Source organism: Morone saxatilis, unplaced genomic scaffold, assembly GCF_004916995.1.
Source record: "Morone saxatilis isolate NCDOM2014 unplaced genomic scaffold, NCSU_SB_2.0 Contig7, whole genome shotgun sequence".
NCBI classification, from domain to species: Eukaryota; Metazoa; Chordata; class Actinopteri; family Moronidae; genus Morone; species Morone saxatilis.
In genome coordinates, this window is record NW_023340246.1 from 2,747,594 (window position 1) to 2,767,778 (window position 20,185).

The window sequence follows — 20,185 nt, forward strand, 5'->3', positions numbered from 1 at the left end:
GAGAAACGTTTCTTTTTTTTTTTTGCCATGTCCGTAGCATTCAGGGATGCAGAAGAGAATAAACAAATCAAAGTTTCACCCCGCCCTTGTTGAGCTTTTGAGGGGAAATGCATAAATAAATGCTTCAATCTTAAAGTCTTCAAGTTTTCCCATTCATCTGCTGAAAGTGGCGAAAGTTTCTCCTGTGCTCATCTAAAACCCCAGATTTTTAAGGGCGGGGGCCCTAACCCACAATGATTCTGTGACATCACAGAAATAGTTTGGAAGTCGCATCCCTGGTCCAGTATCCAACTTGTCAGCAGTGTGATTCCAGCCAGCTGCCTCATCCCCACTCGAGAATGGACTTTACAGTGAAGTAGGCGAAGACATCTTGTGTCCAGCAGAGACATTGGTGTCCTAGTTTGTGCTAGTGCTAGAACAACAATACAACTTATACAGTGTATCTTTAATATCCGCCTTTCTTTCTCACACATGTCTTATTGCAAAAATGTCAGAACTGTAAAGGAAGTATCAAATACATCACATTACAGTGGAACACCTCCCCTGTGCTCAGCTGTGGGCTGAATCAAATCCAATTGCCCTTATTGACTGTTTAATATCTAAATAATATCTTGGTGCATTCACTGACTCAATGATTCTGTGTAAATCAACAAGAGATACACACCTTTAATTCCCTCCCGTCAATTAATGGTTGTCATACTGACTACAGGGGACCTGAGAGCAGGCCCTCACATCCCTTTGCTTTTGCGTTCTCCAGCCCCGTCAGACCACAACCTGTGTGGCCTGATGGTGTGTGTCATGTGCAGGAGGCCAAACAATTGGTCCTGCCACTGAAGTGCTGCTCTGCTCCCAACATGTTTGCCCGCTCTTGGCTTTATCTCTCAACAACCTTCACCTAAACTCGGGCTCAAGCTTACACACGCCTGAGATCAAACGGCCTGTCAAACATTAACCTGTGTGGGCTTGAAACTTGTCAAGGTTTTTCAGATTGATTCAATCCATGTAGTGTTTTTTTTTTTGTTTGTTTGTTTTTTAAATAAAGTTTCCCATGCAGGCCAGCTGTTAGAGCTCCTGACTCTGTCTTTTATAGGACATACAGAAACAGGCATGTTATGTTTAACCCAATATACATAATTTAATAGGAGACATGAATATCTGCTTTGAAAACAAAGTATAAAATTGCACAAATATACAGAAAGTGATGCTATTTTAGGTTTTCGAGGAAACTGTTTTTTTCTTGAAAAGAAAAAATTATCTGATTATCTATGACTTGTTACTTGTATTCTTAAACAACATTTAAACAGTTTTTTTCCTTTTTTGGGTTACCTTGATCTGTTAGAGAAATTTTCTTTGCCATGTAAACCGTTAAACAGGTTTTACAAAGATTATGTGCTGCTGCATGACAAATACTTTTTCAGCAGGAGCAGTATAGTTGGGTGGAAGGGAGAAGTCTGACGACTGACTAACTTCATATAAACAGTTTTTTGCTGAAAAGAATAAGGAAGAGGCAGAAAAAAATCCCAAGTGTGGAAAAACTAGACAGGGAGTCTTCTCCGATCTGATCAAGCTTCAATGAGTTCTGCCTGGAAGAGCAGGCTGCATTACAGCTACAAGTCAGGCCATGGACAAAGCTGTATGGCATTGTTTCCTTATAAAAAAATATGATCCAGGGAACAACTGCACTAGCAGCACCACAGGGAGGCAAACATATTCTATCTTGTTAATATTTAGAAGAGTTAACATCCACTCTGCACAAACACACCTGGGTCAGGGTCATATTTCTTTTTGGTGGATTTATAGCACTTAAAGGACTTGTGAAGTTGCAGATTCCAACCAAACTGAATACCACTCGCCTTCCAACTGGTGGCTGTGAAACTCGCAAAAAACACGGAAGGCCCTATTCTAGAGCCAGTGTTTGGTTTGTCCGTTTTGGGCTACTGTAGAAACATGGCAGTTCAACATGGCGTCCTCCATAGTAGAGGACCCACTCCCTCTGTAGATAAAAACGGCTCATTCTAAGGTAACGAAAAAACAATTCTTATATTCAGGTAGAGCGGCAACAATAAGTGGATTAGTCGATCGAAAGAAAAATTAGTAGTCAACTATTCTGATAATGGATTAAAGCTGCAGTAGGACATTTTTATAAAAAATAGGTTTTTGTCATATTTGCTAAACTTTCACTATATCCTGACAGTAGAACATGAGACAGAAATCAGGTTCCTCTGGCTCCTCCTAGTGCTCCTAATTCACAAGAATCCACCGGGCCTGAACAAAAACAACCAGTCAGAGCCAAGAAACATATAAAGACACTGGGTTGGAGGCTTGAAGATTGTGATTGTTCAGTCTCATTCCTAGGGTCCTAAAGCATCAGTATTTGACTCTCTGGGAATGTGACTCCAAAATCAACGAAGTTTCAGCTTCTTATATGTAAGAATTTTCTGCTTTTCTTTGTAATTTATGATAGTAAATGAAGATTCTTTGTGAAAAAAGCAATCTGAAGATGTCACTTTGGGCTTTGGGAAACTGGGAGGAGCATTTTTCACAATTGATGGTGAAAATAATCAGCAGATTAACCAATAATGAAAATTGTTAGTTGCAGCCCTATATTCAGGTGATTAGACACTAACAAAAACATACCTATTAATATTATATTCCATTTGTGCCAATAGATCATCCTGACTGTTACACACTGGACCTTTAAACTACATTAATGTTGGCAGAGGCAAATCAGCTACCCTGTAGGGAAGTCTGCTGCTGTGCGTGGAAGTGATGGTGAAACACATATGCTGGCTACCTCACATTCGGCATAGCAGACAGCGATACTAAAACAATATTTTCAACGTTAACCATACAGTCAGTGTGTCAGTTTCACACCCAGGGACAAAACATCAGCCTCCTCTGTCGTTCTCCCTTCGATGTGGTCCTTTCACACCGAATGAAAACAGCATTCAGCCAAAATACAGTCAGATAGACACCTTGTTTTTGACACGAACGTCAGTCAACCACATGAGTTCAGTTTACTTCAGATTCATCAAAACAGCTCAATCAAGGACTCTAAAGTCCCTGTTTGGTCCAGAGGTCTTTGGCTGCTCTAACATTAGCAAGACAGGCTTTTATAGCACGAGGCCCAGGACTGACCCCGTCTGCCATTCCCACAGGGAGGGAACCAGAGCCTGTAGTGCAGATGTGCAGGCCACTGACCCTGACAGTTCAGACCAGTCTATGGGCTGGACCTCCCCGCCCCAGCATTACACATTATGATTGGTTGATTGCGATTTCCAATTTCCCAGCCTCATGTGCGTTATCTTTTGGCACTAGAGAAGGTAACAGCTGCCACGTGAGGGCTGATGACGTCTATCAGCCTGTTGAGATAAACCTGTCTACTACACAATATGGGTAATGCATCAGTGTCCCACTTGGTCCTGTCAAATAAAAGTGCAATTTATATTTTCTCTCAGCACTTTTCAAGCACTGTTAAGTTAACTAAACCAATTAAGGAAACATGCCGGAACAAAACAACGCCCCCTTTTTATTTCCAAACTAAACCAAAACTTCAGACACATTTGCATATTCAGAGATTCTGGACGTTTTAACGAGGTAGAATTAGGTTTTATTGTGGAAATGATATATTTTTTGTGGGTAAAAACATATCAGACACACATTATTGTTCCAAGCAGACTATTTTTATAAGTTATAATATATGTCTGGAGGGGATCCTTTTTTTGAGTGTTGATAATGTGCTGTATAATTATAGGGTCTGTTTTTGGTTTGAGCAATGTGATCACAGATAGAACAGGTCTGACTAGCTAACACTGTAGGGATCCTGCTGAGACAAAAATGTGCTTTACAGCACAGGTTCACAGTATGTTTTTTATGTTTAAATCTCCTGATGGTTAATCATAACGAATCCTTCTGCAGCTACCAGCTTAGTGTTAGTTAATGAAATAACGGTGAGCTCTGTGGGGCTGCAAAGAAACAATTTTCCGCCTTATCAGAACAGGAAATTAAGATTAAATCATACAAACTACAGGCACTAATTAAGAGAAATTATTAAAGCAATAAATGTCAAATCTACAGTCCATGTGAAATCTACCAAGCAACCTAACTTGTGACCTGAAAAGATGCACACGGCTAACTTTTTGTGCAACGAAATGGCATTAAACTGCTGACACAAGCTGAGATTCTTCCTGAGACTCAGAGGCTGTCAAGATCATCTGATCACAGCTTCCCTATATGAAATGTCACAGCGAGACAGGCATCAGGTCAGAAAGTAATCCAGGGTCATAATCATTCTCCCTGACAAGCCTGCTGAACAGGCATCAATGGCATTCTCATTGTGTTTCCAGCGGGAGTCCTTCAACAACAGTCATGGTTCCCAGAGTGAGAGGACACACATGGGCCATACTAATTTGATTAAACTGGACTCAAGGGAGATTTTCATTTCTGAAGGAATTTCAAATGCTACTGCAAAAATGACATGCTGTGACACATTGTCCTTAACACACACTGTTTACCAGGAACTGAACACTACATGTTTGAATCTATAAGACTCACGTGGAACACATGCTATTTTTTTCACAGATATGAGCGTGCAGATGCTTTTTATTTGATAGTCTATAGCTCCAGTTCCTCAGTTATGTCTGATACTGGATCTGCATTTTTTTCTTTAGTTTTCTAAATAACAAAAGTAGGGATAAAGAAGGATTTAGGACATTAAATTAACAGCTTTAAAAATAATATACTACAATTTTTTGAGAGGCTGTTCCTGTATAACTGCTCACAACTTGACATATACTGTATATGAGAAAAGTAGATAAAATAGTTATCCCTTTAATAATTTAACATTTGGTGGTTTTGCATTAGATTCACTGCTGCACTTTATCACTTACAGTACATATATATCAGAAAGCGCTGTTTTCATGTGGAGGTAGTTTCTAAACATAAGCCGCTTCAACAGCATGTAGGTTTGACTATGAGAAGAAGCGTGTTGAAACATGCGTGCGTTGGTATTTCCTCTGTTGGGTCTCACAACACAGAGAGCTCAGATAGGTTTTCAATGTGTAACAGCCTATATCTCAGGAATATATTCAGTAGTGCCTGCACTGGCTTCCACAGTAAGCGTGCAGTCTCCAGGAAGAACAAGCGTATACATATAGCTACTTTAATGAAAAATCATTAAACAGTAACTGAACGACTAGTGGTTCAGTGATCTCTCCATGTTTTATGGTTGGTTTACTCTGCATCTTCATGACTGTACCTTTTAATTACACCATTCAAATTGCACATGTGTGCAAATAAAGTCAAATTAAACCAGACAGAATTGCCCCCAAAACTGACTCATCATAACACGGGGTAGCATTATACACTGGGATATTAAACCCCACTGAAAAAGCATGGGTAGGCTTTTTAATATATATCACTAATTATGGCCACAATAGTCTCATATCTTGAGCACAGAAGGGCAGGTCCCATACATGCCTGAGATAAAGTCTCACTTATGCCAAAAACAACCCCACTATACTGGAGTTATGCACTAAACCTGTGATGAGGAGCATGCTAAATCTCCTGCTAAAGTAATATAGTACTTATTGATCTTCAGTTGTCCATCAGCAGTGCGTACTATCTTTACCCTATAGAGCCATATGTGCAGACAACAGATAGAGGGGCCGAGGGCTGCGGTGCCAGTGCAGATGGAAGGGAAACTACAGTCTCAAGATAAACTGAGGTCATGTCCTTAGCCGGGATATGGTGGGCTTTTCCTCTTTCAAAACAGTGTGAAATGCTACAGGTCTGTCTGTTATAGTTTTCAGTTAGTTCAGCCAAAAGGTAGAGAAAATACCCATTGTAGACTGACAAGGTCAAGATCAAGGTGATTTTTATTCTTCTTATTCTTTATTTTGTCTGCCAAAACCAAAAAAAATCTCCCTTGACTTTTCCCATACAAAGTTAGCATTAACAACAGAATTTTCTATGTCAGTGACATTAAAATAAAATCTCATCTCAACCAGGAGAATATGATTATGATGAGAGATGATAAACACTGAGATCAAATTATTTACGTAGCTATAAGTCATCCGTAAATCATCTCATCACTGTGGGAGCTCACATAGGTAATCAAATCACCCTATAGCCCTCACAGTGCTAATTACACCAAACATCCGATGGAGTTCATTATAGTCTCGTTCACTTCTGTCAATTAAAATCTATTTTTTCTCCTCCCCTCTCTAAGACAAAAATACCACTGTGGGAAGGAAAGGGATCCCATTATAATGATTCATGATGTTTATTAAGTCTGTCCGGCCTCTCATCCTGCAACTGGCCCCTCCTGCCATCCTTGGCACTTCCTCTGCAGAGGATGTACTGCAGAGATGATCTAAACTTTTACATCTTCAGCATCAGACGTCTGCATTTCAGCTGCAGAATTTTAATCTAAAACAGGGATATTGGTGTAATTCTATATTGAGTATTGTGGAGGTTATATTAGCATTACTGATCTAGACTTAACACACACAGAAAACTGAGAAAGCCCTGGTGTCCGCACAAGAGGTTCATACCAAGGTGTTGATGTCATACTACAGGAGAGAAAGCTTTTTGTCTTCTGCTAGCATGTGTAAGGAAAACAAAGGCTGACAGACATTGCAAAGAAGTTATGCAGCCAGTGACAACATACTCCATGACACAGCAAGTGGAACGATCAGGGAGACTGCAATACTACAAGCACACTGACTAGAAATCCTCTGCATCCTGCCTCGATGAATACCATTTCTGACTGGATAAAGCACTGAGAGCAGGGCTGCGGGTGCTTTGGATGCAGGCTGACAGCTGGATGACAGCTGGCAGTGACGCAGCTCTCACACTGGATTACAGAGTAAGAGCACAAGGAAGAGGGAAACGTTTTATGTGGTGCTCGCGCAGCACACTCATTTAAAGCAAGCAAGTTGGTTTCAAACATCGTCTGTGAGAGGTGAGAAGCCACATTTTCACACTGTGAAGGAGGTGAAGCAAACCAGACGTGTGCCAGTGAAAGGGGAATACGGAGAGATAAAACAGCACTTTAGGCCACGTGAAAATAATCAGCGTTTTTACCCTTAATGGTGTCCTGTTGAGTTTTCTTCTAAACAAACCAAAGTTCTGCTTACATTTCTCACCAAAGCGCACTGTGTGAATCTTTGTGGTCTAACCGACATGCTGAATGTATTTCCTTCCTAAACTAAATTAAATTAGTATTAAATCCAGCATTGTTTATTTGCAGTCTTCTTCTTCTGCTCTGTCTTGGAATACTGAGAAACCTTCGGCAGGAATGCAACACGTCAACCATGTGCATCCTCATAACACAAGGGGGAAGAGGAGCTCCATAGTTGAGTTGGAACCAATCTGATCCAATATCAGTACGCCGATACTGACATAATATAACATGAGACTGAGTGAGCTTGGAACAATCTGGAGATATTCTAGTCTGGAAACAGAAAAGCAATTTGTAATGTGTGCAAAGCCAACATCAGTATCGGTATCAGCAGATATCAGAATTTATGTATCATAATTGGATCGGAAGTGAAAAGAAGTGTATCATGATCTCTACTACATAGTGTTAGAGGTCCAACTATCCGTGGCTGCTACATGAATACATCATTTCAAAGCCCCTGAACACAACCTACTGAAGCACACATAAATGACAACTTTTGGCGCCCGGTTAGCTCAGTCGGTAGAGCTGGTGACCCATACACGGAGTTGCTGCAGCGGCCTGAGTTTGAGTCCGACCTGCGGCCCTTTGCTGCGTGTCATCCCCTCTCTGTCTCTACCCACCTTTCCTGTCGCTCTTCAGCTGTCTCTGTCCAATAAAAGCAGGAAAAAGGCCACAAAAAAAGACAACTTTTGACAGAATAAAGCAACACAAAGCCAAATGGCTTGGTTCCATATGTATGATGTTTAAAATGCAGATCTCCATCAAAGGCCTAAAGGCCTCGTGGAAATGAATCCCAGAAGCAGCTAACCAAGATGAGACAGCTGTGTGTGAACAGCAAGATGAGTGATTGAGGTTGAGAAGAGCAGCAGCCATTCTTTTCTCTTTACTGGACCAACTTTGGTCCAGGCCTGATCCTGGAGCACACCGAAGCACACATTTGAGCACATTGGTAATATATTGGTATTCCAACTACCTAAACTTAAAACCGAGCTGCAGTCAAGACCACCTTTGTCAAGACTAGATCAATTCCAAAAGGAGCCAGGTTCAAAGGTTTGGAGAGACCTAAATGATTATGTAACATGCTGAATCGAACCAGCTCCAAAAGGCACAGTGTGTTCTTTTTCACTGTGAAACTACTACTCTGCAGCACTGGCTAATGACTAACTTACCTGATTATATTATATTTAGTAGTATTTTATTGGAAATTATTATTATTATCATTATTTTTTACTTAACTCATTTAATTTTCTCATTCTTGCAGGATTAAAACAGTCCTATTAAGGGATAAGAGGCATACAAAATAGCCAAATAAATGCTCTCAATATTAAATTATGTATCGTTCAAGAGTTGTGTTATTAAATTGTAGTTATATTTAGCACACAAAGCCGTGTCCAGTGCCCTTATATCACTTGTGAAAACAGAAAAAGAAGCAAAACCCTTGGCAGAAGTTGAGTCTTGAGTGCAACTGTCGTCCCCCTCCTTCCCACATTCCCTTCGTCCAGTTGTCTCAGCCCCACTTGGGGGAAGACATCACTCATCAAGACAGAGCACAAATGAACTCGGGACACTCGGGGAGGGGGGTGGGTGGTGTGTGTGTGTGTGTGTGTGTACGTCATATCCAAGGCAGACAGAGCTGTGTATGTGACAGGGAAAAGAAAAAGATTCTGTAAGTCATTATAATGAGAAACTTTCTCAAAATATTGACATAGCATAGATGTTGTAGACTGTGAACAAAATCATGGACACTGTTATAGTCAGGGCTGTAAAGAATGGCATATTTTTACACATCTGTGTGTGTAACTGAGCCCCGCCCTCGGTCAGACAGACACACAGACCTGCAGATCTTTATACAGACAGAGAGCAAGCAGAGGAGAGATACGGAGACACTGTGGTAACCTGGTCGCTATGTTTTTATGGTTCTTCGAATGTTGATTTCAAATTCAAATATCAACGTTTTGAAGAAAGCTTCAAGCTTTGGTACAGGCTTGATAATAGTGGGAGCATCTGCATCCATCAGTGATTTACGCCTTTAAAGGCAGATAAGCAGGACAGTAGAACAATACGAACAAAATGCAGATGTTCATACAATCGCTGTGGAAAAAGTAAAATCTGAAGGGTGTAAGGGCCTTTTCACGTTGAACTCATCATGTTATGGCAGCTTTTCAGTCTACACACAACCCATCCTTAAACTTTTAGGTTCTATACAGACCAAAAAAAGGGTTTCCATTACAGTTCTACTCCGTCTATACAGTCATCTGCCAAACAGTGGCACCAACAACAGCTGTTTACAATCACAGCAGAACATCAGCTCATCATTCACCTCTCCCTCTCTCCTACACACACACACACACACACACACACAAAGGAAGAGGGTGTAACCTTTGCCTTGACCCTGACCCCCCAATCTCCTCCCTGCACTAACCCCTTCATGGCTCTGACAAGCTTTTCATGGACATGAATACAGAGAAACATTGAAAAATGTAAAGATAATAACCTTTTAACATCCTATACACCAACACCACAAATTAACATACAATGTAAAACCTGATGAGTTCAACTCAGTGTTTGAAGGAAACCGATTGCCTTAAACCGTTTACGTTTATTAACTAAAACTGTTTTGATAATTGATTTGAGTAGAAGTATTTATTGTTATGGTAACTTGGGTAAATTCAGTTATTGGTACCAATCCCATTCAGTTAATTAAAGTTAAAACTAGTATGTTACACTCATCGGCAGTATTTCTCCAAACTTATTTAAAATGTGTTAACAGAATTTATCAGAATGAAGTGACTTAAATGCATCTTCTTTATGTTTTTTGACCCTACTCTTACTACTACTAAACCCCTAACCCCTACTAAAGCAAATGATTACATTACCTGTCAAAACAGCTGACCTATGATAAAAACTATTTGTAACTGATTATCAAAATGGCAGCCAACAAACTTTCTGTGTTTTCTTATGTGACTAACATCAAGTCTTTACACTTTGAGGGATCATTAAGAATTATTGGATGCATACCTAATCTATACAGCAATATAGCACCGACCTTATGTTTCTGTAATGATATAAAGTCAACTTCAAGAAAATTAGTCAATGGAACAAACTGGAATTATATCACCAATACTTAAGATACTGCACACATTCAAGTTCACTCAAACTAACCTTCTTTAGAGGACTCATTTATGTTAACTTAATTCTTTTATTAAGATGTGTTGTCGGGTTTTACAATGAAGTATAATTTGTGAATTACTGTTGTAGAAATGTGTCTTTAGTTTCAGCATATGTCATAAAGACATTCATAATACACAATATCAGGTTAAGTTACTGTGTTACACACAGTCAGGCTCCTGACCAGTCTGTATCCTAGTCTACCAGATCCTACTTTCATTTATTACCTTGACAGCACCTGGCTGGGACAAAGGATTTCAGGAGGCATTTCTATTAGCAGTCAGTAGTCTATAAACAGCTCCCTGAAGGTGAGGCTCAAATACACTGTACAGTGGCTGAGAAGGATCATTAATTCAGTCAGCTTTACTTCTCAAGAGCTTTGTGGCTTCTTGAGATTTTGGAGGCCATGTGCACAATCGTCTGCAGCGTATTCCTCCTCTCGATGTTCAGATTAGCATACCACAAGATATGATGCTTTCCGCTAGGCTCTTACACACAGTTCCCAGAATTTTATTATCATCAAGTGGAGAAATCTCACAGTTTACACCCAACACATCTCTCTCGTGTCTCCTCGTGTTTCCAGACAGTCACTTAAAGTATGCAGCAACTGTGAACTTTCACACAGCACCACGGTTTCTGACAGAAACCAGTACAACCACAGAAAACTATTGCCCTCTCATATAGCACCGTGGCATTACCTGCCCGCCAAAAATAATTCTACCACGTATATCCTCACAGTCGTGTCCTTTAACCACAGTTACCTCCCTCCCTCTCGAGCCGCATACAGGAAACGACATATCGTATTACTTGCTAGCTGACGTTAGCTAACTAACGTGAACTAATGTAACTTACAGTTGGATAAAGGCAGCTGTAATAAGTAACAGTTACTCACTCTGCTGTTAAAGGCCATTAAATAATGCAGCAGCAATGACTTTACACAGAAGTGGACAGCATGTGAGTGTGGAGGGCTAAAGTCAGCGGTTCAATTCCCCGCCACTGACCGTTTAACGTAACGTGTCCGTGAGCAACACCGTTAACGTTACGTTTAATTGAGTTTTACTGGCGGGAGACTTTCACAGGAGTTAGCTTACACACATGAATGACATTTCTTGTGTCAATGCAGCCGAATAACAGACGGTAAATCATTACAGGCTGATATTTAAACACATTTACGGGAACGTACAGTTATGCGTCACCTGAAGTGGAGGACGGCACCGTGTCCCCGGCACCGTGTCCCCCCCCCTCTCTCACCCCCTCCCCCGGTCTCACTCACATGTCCTGAAGCGGAGGTCTTCATCTGTCTCGGAGCCGAACTCTCGGATGAGGGAGAGGAAGAGTATACCGAAGGCGTTCTGGATACCGAACACCGAGCCATTACACCACATCGCAGCCAGCATTACCACCCAACCCCAGCCGCCCTCGGGGTGCACAAACTCGACCTCCTCTGCCCCCGGAGCCGCGGTTTGTTCCGGGACGGTCACTTTGCTGTCCCCGTTCTCCTTCTTCTTCTCCCCATCCTCCTCCTCCTCCTGCGGCCGCTTCTCCTCTGCGGGCACGGCGGCGGGGACCTCATCCTTACCCGCTGTGTCACCTTCTGGCATGTTGTTCCCTTCTGTCATTGTGTTTTTAAATGTCAGGTTAATATTAAAGAGCAGAGACAGCGGTTGGAGGTATGTAGCCTACAGTGAAGGCTGAAATGAAAATTGAAATGCAGGTTATGTCTGAGTAACGGATGAAGTTGCGTCCATTGAGGTGAAGCTGTAGTTAGAGCTGTGTTGGTGGTGCTGCATCTGTTCCTACAGTAACTGTCAAATAGCTGCTGTTGCATTATTATAAATAGACAACGCGGAGGGGCGGGGCTACGCGGAATCCTGCAGCTGATTGGACACTGAAATAGTCTTAAATATCGCTTTAGTATATGCGTTTACACGACTAGTAATTAAAAAAAGGAACGTACGTACACAGCCTAATGTTTACCCCTTTAACAGCCCCCCCACTGACGTTAAGAAAGGTCTCACTTCCCCTTTTTCCAGCTGCTAAAAATAGACAAACTGCCAGGCAAGCAGATGGACAGACATGCAGACGGACATGTGCAGTAAGCAGAACATTTAACATAATAAGTGACTTAAGAATAAAACCCACACATTTAACAGACGCACTTTCATCGGTCACAAGACACACTGATGAGTCATTTTTAGATCATTTTGTAAAATGATGTTCATGTAAAATGTACAAAATATCATTTGACTACAAAAGAGTTTCTAATTGTTGCAGTTATTTAAACAATGTATGAGCACGACTCCACCAGTTTGGTAGATTAGGAGACAGAACAGAGTGCAGAGGGGTTTCTGTCGTGAATGAAGACCGCCCTGACAGATTATATGTCTCTAAACTCAAGGATTCAACTCATAATTCAAAAATATGACATTATCATTATCGTATAATCCTGTAGCTAATGTTGCAAGTTTCTGATAAGCAATAAACTAGTAGGATCATTTGTGTTTAGCTGTCAAACAGCAAACTCCTGTGGTGACGGAGATTTCTTCGTTTTTGAAAACACTGATTCACTGCACAGCGTTTTCTTCTTAAAGATTTAATGTAAGTATCTTTAATGACGACACATTTTGTCATCACATCATTGTTATCAGTTAAAGAAACAAAGCTGGATTTCTTTTAATAGTTCCCTGAAGTTCAAGTGTGAAGTTATAAATAAAATAATAATACAATAAAAAAAATTGATTTAAAGACTCTAAATGGTGAGCATGGCCTCTTTCTACTGATCCCAAAAATGCTTTTAAAAGATTGAGTCCACATAAATAAAATTCAAAAATAGTTGTACAAATAGCAGTTATCTGCGATCTGATCGACTTCTTGTGCAGCCAAAGGAATGATTAGCGAGAAAGACTGGTTTAACACTGGGAATGTGTGTGACTGGCCCTGTGACATTAACAAAGCAGGTAAGAATGTCAACACTGTTCAGTAAGAACTTCAGTAAGAACATAATGTGGGGAAATAAATACTGTGATCATAAGCAGAATCAAAGACACAGACACAGTGAAGACAGGAAATGAACATATAACAATTAAAGCTCTAATCTGCCTGTAGAGTTTGTTTTATTTCCTTTAAAGTGAGTGTTTCCAGAGAAATGACACAATTATTGACTGGCTGAAATTCAATTCATTTCCAGGCAGCCTTCCAACAGTAGATGATACATAACATTTGTTGGATTTCACCTTTTTCTGGTGTTTGTGTGGTTTTACCAGAGAACTGAGACAAAGAACCATTTGAAAGTCACATATGAAAGGGTGAAAAAAACACAATAGGAGGAGGAATAATAGATCTGCATCCTCTCTGCCTGGTGGCTGCTCACACACCCATGCATGTAAAAAGCTGGCGGTAAGCACATGGTCAGTCTTATGAACCAGGTGATGGACATCGATGTGTAAGCACTTTAGCTCTCTACTTTGGCCACTTTGGGTGCCTGTCCGTCCTGGCCTTCAGCAACCACCCCTCCCTTCCTCTTCCTCAGGCCCTTCATCTTACGTGTCTGCAGTTTGGACAGATCCTGCTTCTGCATGTGCACCCGGCCGAACTTGGTACCGAAGACATTGTGGGAAATGTTCTTCTTCTTCTTGGCCTGTAACGGTAAAAAAGACAGGCATTAACGACATGTCAGTTCGAGAGACTTACTTTTATTCCGATTTGTATTCATTTATTTTTTTTTTAAGACTTTGGACTGAGTAGATGCCTTTATATGGGTTTTAATACAGAAATTATATTTTTTTTGGCAGAAAAAAACATATCAAACATGTCTCAAAAAATGTCTGGATGATATCTTTAATGATTTACTCAACAATACACCTGCATTTAAACACTGACACAAACAGTCAATTTGTACCACAGGCCCCACTTTCCCACTACTGACACCTCTGTTCCAGTGTCAGTGTGTCAGCTGTAGTTTTAAGTATTTTATTAGTTGGTAAAACAATCTTATTCCACACAGCCTGACAGTATTTCTGATTCAACTTGTTCCAGTATTTCACTGAAGCTATAGTATTTGATGAATATTTTTGATTAGGTTGAAAAGAGTTCTGTGTTGAGCTGACTGTAAGGCCAGGGTCAATTTCCTTCCATCCATCCCCCTCCCTCCAGCCCGCGGCATAATGTCAAAAACAAAAATATAACCTGGGCCACATGATTATTATTTTAGAAATTTTTTTTTTCTAGTTGTTTCATATCATTCTAAACTAATACAATCAAAATAAAATCACAATTCTATTTTAGAAATGTATTTAGTCTGGTACAAAATAATGGCAAAGGGCACAGGTGCCTGCAAATACTTGCAAATGGTAATAAGAGAGCAGGTTTCAGGGCTTTTGATGACATAAAAATGTATAGAAACTGTTGTTTCCAATACTTTGCTACGTATGAATAATAGGAATATTAAGCTTTCTTTTAGTACTTTAACACTGAAGTGGACCCCCTATGGGATGACAATATCAGCAGTGGCCCCAAGCCAATTTGAGTGTGAGACCCCTGCTGTCCCTGCTGTGAGGGGTTTGATTCTATTCTATCTATCTAGCTCTGCTCCACATCCGGTGTAACGCGCCAGTAGACAACAGGATCATTTCAGCTCAATATTAAAATTAGTTTTTTGTTTGCACAAGTGAATAAACAGATTGTGTTGAAAATTAAGCATTTTATAAGGAGTGTAATTGAATTCAAGCATATTTCTAACCTTGAAAACACAACAATAAGCATTTCCCAAATGTTCAAGCCTTTGTACAAACTGTGAGTAGAGCTCAGGCTCGTAAAACAAAATGGTCTGTCCTCTGGCGCCACCTTCAGGACAAATTAAAACTGATTTTTGTCATTCCACTGGCAGTCAGGCTCTAAAAGCAGCGTTATAAATAGTGATTTTTCAGCCATCCAACAATTAGTTTTTTGCTTCGCCTCATGGGGCCAATAACATGCCTATAAAAAACTTTTAATATTGTTTAAAACTAATAAAAATAAATAATTGTTCATACGCACAGATTAAGCCAAGTCAAGATTTTCCCAATACAAACCACCTCTCCTCTTACTGTAATTCCCATTATCCATCAAAGGATAGCAGAGAGAGCCAGAAAAGATATGCAGGTGAATTTTACCTTCAGAGCCTTTGGCTGTCTGTGGGCTAACTTGTATAAGTCATCTGAAGCCAGATGTGTTCTTCTGAGGACTAAGTCGAATGATGGCCCGATCTCCTCGAGCTCTATCCGCGGCGTCCGGCACCCAGACTTCTTCAACAGAGACCTGCAGTGACACATAACATCAATATCTCTGTGAGGGGGGTGTTAGCAGAGAAAAGTCAACAGTGACTTTAATTTCTTTTGAAAAGCACCTAGAAGAGAATCCAAATAAAAATTCCCCAGGATTAATAATGCATTTATTTTCCACCCAGAACACAACTTTGTTACGCTGACAAATTGAAATGCAGACTTGATGTTTCTACCCAGTTCTAATGCCTATACCTGTAGCTGCGCATGTAGATTTTCCCTTCCAGGGCAGTGAAGTGCAGGACATGTTCCAAACCTGCCAGACGCACTGCAGACACAGTGGGACCTCTGAAAAAGTCTGAAATGTGGGTCAAAGAAATGGACAAGGACTGATATTAGTAGTAGAATAAAAACACACAATTTCCACCTAAATGAAATCTAGAAACACAATCACTGAGAGTAAAGGTGTATACCTATGAGCAGACTCTTCAGGCGTTTGTGTTCATTGTCGGTATCAAAAGCCTCCCCTGCAAACACAAGCATTGGTTTGGTCCCTTCAGGACATTTGCTGGCCTGCAACAGAAAAAGAAAATAGATTTTAGGGTGGGGTATTACCAGTGTTCCCCAAATCACTGGAAGACAGAGCAGAAGAAATATATGTCAAGAGTGGTATGTAAGTATAAAAATGAAGAGAAAAGGTAGACGACAATGTATGGTTTTTCCCAGCATATCCTATACAATCACATATAGTTTTTTTGTGTACAGATGTAACAAATGAGATCTATGTTAATTAGTGAGCTTTAGAGATTTAGTGGGGACATTTTTGAACTTTGGAGAGAGCCAGGCTAGCTGTTTCCCTCTGCTTTCAGCCATTATGCTAAGCTAACCATGTATTAATTAAAAGCTACTAGGCATCTTTTCCAAAATGTTTCACTGTTCGTTTTTAGTGAAATCTCCCCCAAGACTCCATGGATAGAAAAACTAAGGATAATTTATCTGTCCTGATAATTATCGTGCATCCCCAAGAAAAACACCTATTTCTGATTGAAATAAGATGTATGCTGAGACACCTCAAAATAATTCAACAATTAGTTATGTATACCAAACTGCAGGTAACCATAGCAACACAGATGCTCCATGCTACATGATGAACCTGACCATGGGGTTAAACTGAACAAATATTAAAAAGGGATGATAGTTTAAACATGGTATCAAAGCTGCAGTAGGTAACTTTTAGAACAATATCTTCTTATCATATTTGCTGAAACGTTCACTGTATCCTGACAGTAGTACATGAGACAGATAATCTGTGAAAAAATCTTCAAACCACCAATCCAAACCATCTTTGCATCTTTCTCGGCTCTGATTGGTTGTTTTCTGTTTACATGGTTTGTCTACAAGGGTGTAAATCCAATTAACAGACAACGCAGACTTTAGCTGAATAACTGCAAATGTTACCTTAATATCACTCAGAGAGACAAACTTCTCAATTCCAAGTTCAATCATGTCCAGCACGTGAAAGTCAAACATACGACCTGCAAACAGACCAAAGGAAACAAAGACACACACATCGTTTAGAGGGTAGTTCCTCAAAACGGTTCTGACGATTATCCCAGACAGGATAATATTACACATTTTCTAACACACAGCAACATTTTTAATGGAGGTCCACAGGTTAGGATTCAGCTAGATTACAGTGACAGAATGCTCAGTTGATTAGACCACTTAAAATGATTCTCTATTGATACATAAAATAAATATCAAACACTCAGTCAAAAATACAGAAAGTTTGAGTAAAGAAATGTCAGTGTGTCAAACTGAGTGAGTGATATGGAGACAGAGTGAGAGAAAAGTTACCAAATATGACGTTGTTTGGCCGTTTCTTGTTGTGGGAGCCAAACAGAAACAGAGAGCAGTCTGTCTTCTTGGAGAAAAATTCCTGAGAAAGAGTTTAAATGATTAGTAATCGAACGACATTTAAACATAATAAAGCATTTTGGGGCTTTGCACGCTTACCAGTGATGTTGAGTCCTCGAACGGCCGTGTTATGTTCTTCCTGAAACGCAAGTACAGATTTAATACGCTGCTGACAGCTCAACATCTTTCCCAACGCTCACTAATAATTAGCTGTTACTTTTCACTTCACCTAGAGTAAATAAAGACAAAGATGAAGTAGATGAATAAGAAGGATTACTTTATTAATCCCCAATGGAGAATTTATTTCCTTTTCACCCAATGTTACATGTTTACACACATAGGCCCCAAATACAACCACACACAGGGCTTATAGACAAGCAAATGTGGAGAGATGGTGGAGTGATGGGCTGTCACATAGTGGACACCTCGGCAGTGCCCAGGAGGTGGAACTGGTATCTCTCCACCTACCAGTCCACGCTCCATAGTGCTGTCTGTGCTGAACATGACCCTACAGTCCCTACAGACTGAGCTACTACCACCCCTAATTTACAGTTTATTTAAAATGCTCTTATTGTAATAATTTAAACTGGTAGATTATTTAAAAAATGAACATATATATTGTTTTAAGTTACATGTTTCACATGTGTACATTTCTGAGACATAAACCACTTACTTCTTGTACAGCACAGCATTGGGCTTCTTCAGAGCATACTGCAGAAAAACAACAGATTTCTTGTTTCAATTCACAATTCTACTAGCCAGTCCACTGTTCTTTTTTTTTATTTAAGCCTCCTCTGCATCCATCTGATTATCTGTGTGAAGTTCCAACCTCCTCTCCCACCAAAAACACTACTAATAATAATTATAGTATTTCACAGCCAGGGCTTCTTTGAAGTAACCTTTACTAATTTCAGTGAAAATTTTGAAAAAAATGGTCATTCCCTCTTATTATGAATCATACCGCAAACATTATATATCTGTCAAAAATATTCACAATATGTTTTTTTTAATCATATCCTGCAGCCCTAATACGTACGTGACTTTCTGACACATTTGACTTTTCGGTTTTGCTAACTGGGTCACATCTCACATCCTACTAGCAAATGAAACAACATTACATTCAGGTCAACCTGTAGATTGAGTAGGAAGCAGAAATGCAAATGGAGAACTGGGGTGATAAACTCATTATTTTGGTTTTAGAACATAGCTTTTGATGCTGGGATTTTATGTATTTTGTGTTAGGGTCAGGCAACAGTTACAATTAAACGAGGGGAGGAAGATTTTTTTTATTTTGCAGAATAATGTTTGATGAAATTTTGATGTTATTTGACTAAAATGGATTTTCACAGAATTTTAAATGATTGTCATTGCAATACATATAAAAAAAACCACACGTTGTTGTTTTTCACATTATACTCTGACAATTACAATAAAAATGTCCTGAACTGGATTAATTATATTAATTTAATAGTTGGCTCAGAGGTAGAGCGGGTCGTCCACTAATCCGAAGGTTGACGGTTCGATCCCTGGCTCCTCTCGCTGTATGTCAAAGTGTCCTTGAGCAAGACACTGAACCCCAAATTGCTCCTGATGCTGTGCATCAGTGTAAGTGTGTATGAATGATTAGTTTCCGTTCTGGTGAGCAGTTGGCAAGCAATGTGTGTGAATGGGTGAGGTGGCATGTAGCTGTACAGGCATTGAGTGGGGAAAGAGTAGAAAGGGAAAGACAAAGGATAGAAAGGTGATTATAGAAGTGACAGTCCATTGTCGATTGGTCTGCTGCGTACCACTTTTGTAGCTCTAAGAGCGCAACTGGAACAATAGGCGATCAGCTGTACAATATTATTCCACTGGAAACAGAATCTAAAATGTCCAGTAAAATTGTGTATTCCGACATCAAGCACGGGGTATCGAGTCTTTTTCTTTGCCTCTCGATTTTGTTGGCAAACTAGATGAAAAGACTCAAGAGGACAGCTGTTAATCATTGGGTTAACTAGGTTCGTGGGAATCTGTGTGGTAGACAGCACAGCAGGTGGAAACGTATCGCTGATCCACTTTTATTTTAAACTATTAAGAATGGACTTGCGACTTGTGAAGAGCCGGATGTGCTGTATGATTTGAAATTGTATTAGACTTAGGCTGATTTATTAGAGTTTTGTGTGTGCTTGCTATTGAGTTATTATTTGTAAACCGAATGCCGATATGCTTCTATAAATGCTTGCATGTGGCTCATGATATTTCATGAACGGTAGCTGTTACGAACACTGCTGCATAGGATTAAGTAATTTGCCGAGCGTTTATTTCCCTGGTTTCTGTGGTGTGTAGGCAGTTTTATTTAGGCGCCACCTGCTGTGTGGTTTGGACGCGTGTGTGTGTGTTTCTCTTACTCTCTCCCTATTGGAACGTGGTGGTGTGTGGGTTCTCTACTCCTCTACTCTCTCCTATTGGGGAGGAGGGGTGTGTGTGTTTCTCTCCACTCTCTCGGTACCTTGGAGGGGGTGTGTGGTGTTTCTGCTCTCTCTCTCGTCTCTTTCGTCCTGTGGAGCGGAGGCGGAGTTCCCGCTTGGTACTGGCGGTGTGATTCATAGAATACCCCCCGTCAAGAAGAGCGTTTAATGGACGGAGAGTATGTTGTTATACGTGTTGGAATATTAATTTT

The 20,185-nt window shown here is 40.2% G+C and overlaps 2 protein-coding genes across 2 annotated transcripts in view; both read right to left on the reverse strand.

Moving 5' to 3' along the window:
* slc16a10 (solute carrier family 16 member 10) overlaps window positions 1-12,222 on the reverse strand; it is a 38,009-nt gene extending 25,787 nt beyond the window's left edge. Inside the window, exon 1 of the mRNA XM_035678931.1 lies at window positions 11,625-12,222. Within this exon, the coding sequence (XP_035534824.1) occupies window positions 11,625-11,970 (346 nt within the window). The 5' untranslated portion in view covers window positions 11,971-12,222. The remainder of the gene's footprint in view (window positions 1-11,624) is intronic.
* A 1,205-nt stretch (window positions 12,223-13,427) lies between these two features.
* The window catches only part of rpf2 (ribosome production factor 2 homolog), a 7,898-nt gene continuing 1,140 nt past the window's right edge, over window positions 13,428-20,185 (reverse strand). Inside the window, exons 3-10 of the mRNA XM_035679201.1 lie at window positions 18,200-18,237; window positions 17,626-17,665; window positions 17,467-17,548; window positions 17,068-17,144; window positions 16,083-16,182; window positions 15,865-15,967; window positions 15,502-15,646; window positions 13,428-13,988 (exon numbers count right to left, since the gene is read on the reverse strand). Of these exons, the coding sequence (XP_035535094.1) occupies window positions 13,803-13,988; window positions 15,502-15,646; window positions 15,865-15,967; window positions 16,083-16,182; window positions 17,068-17,144; window positions 17,467-17,548; window positions 17,626-17,665; window positions 18,200-18,237 (771 nt within the window). The 3' untranslated portion in view covers window positions 13,428-13,802. The remainder of the gene's footprint in view (window positions 13,989-15,501; window positions 15,647-15,864; window positions 15,968-16,082; window positions 16,183-17,067; window positions 17,145-17,466; window positions 17,549-17,625; window positions 17,666-18,199; window positions 18,238-20,185) is intronic.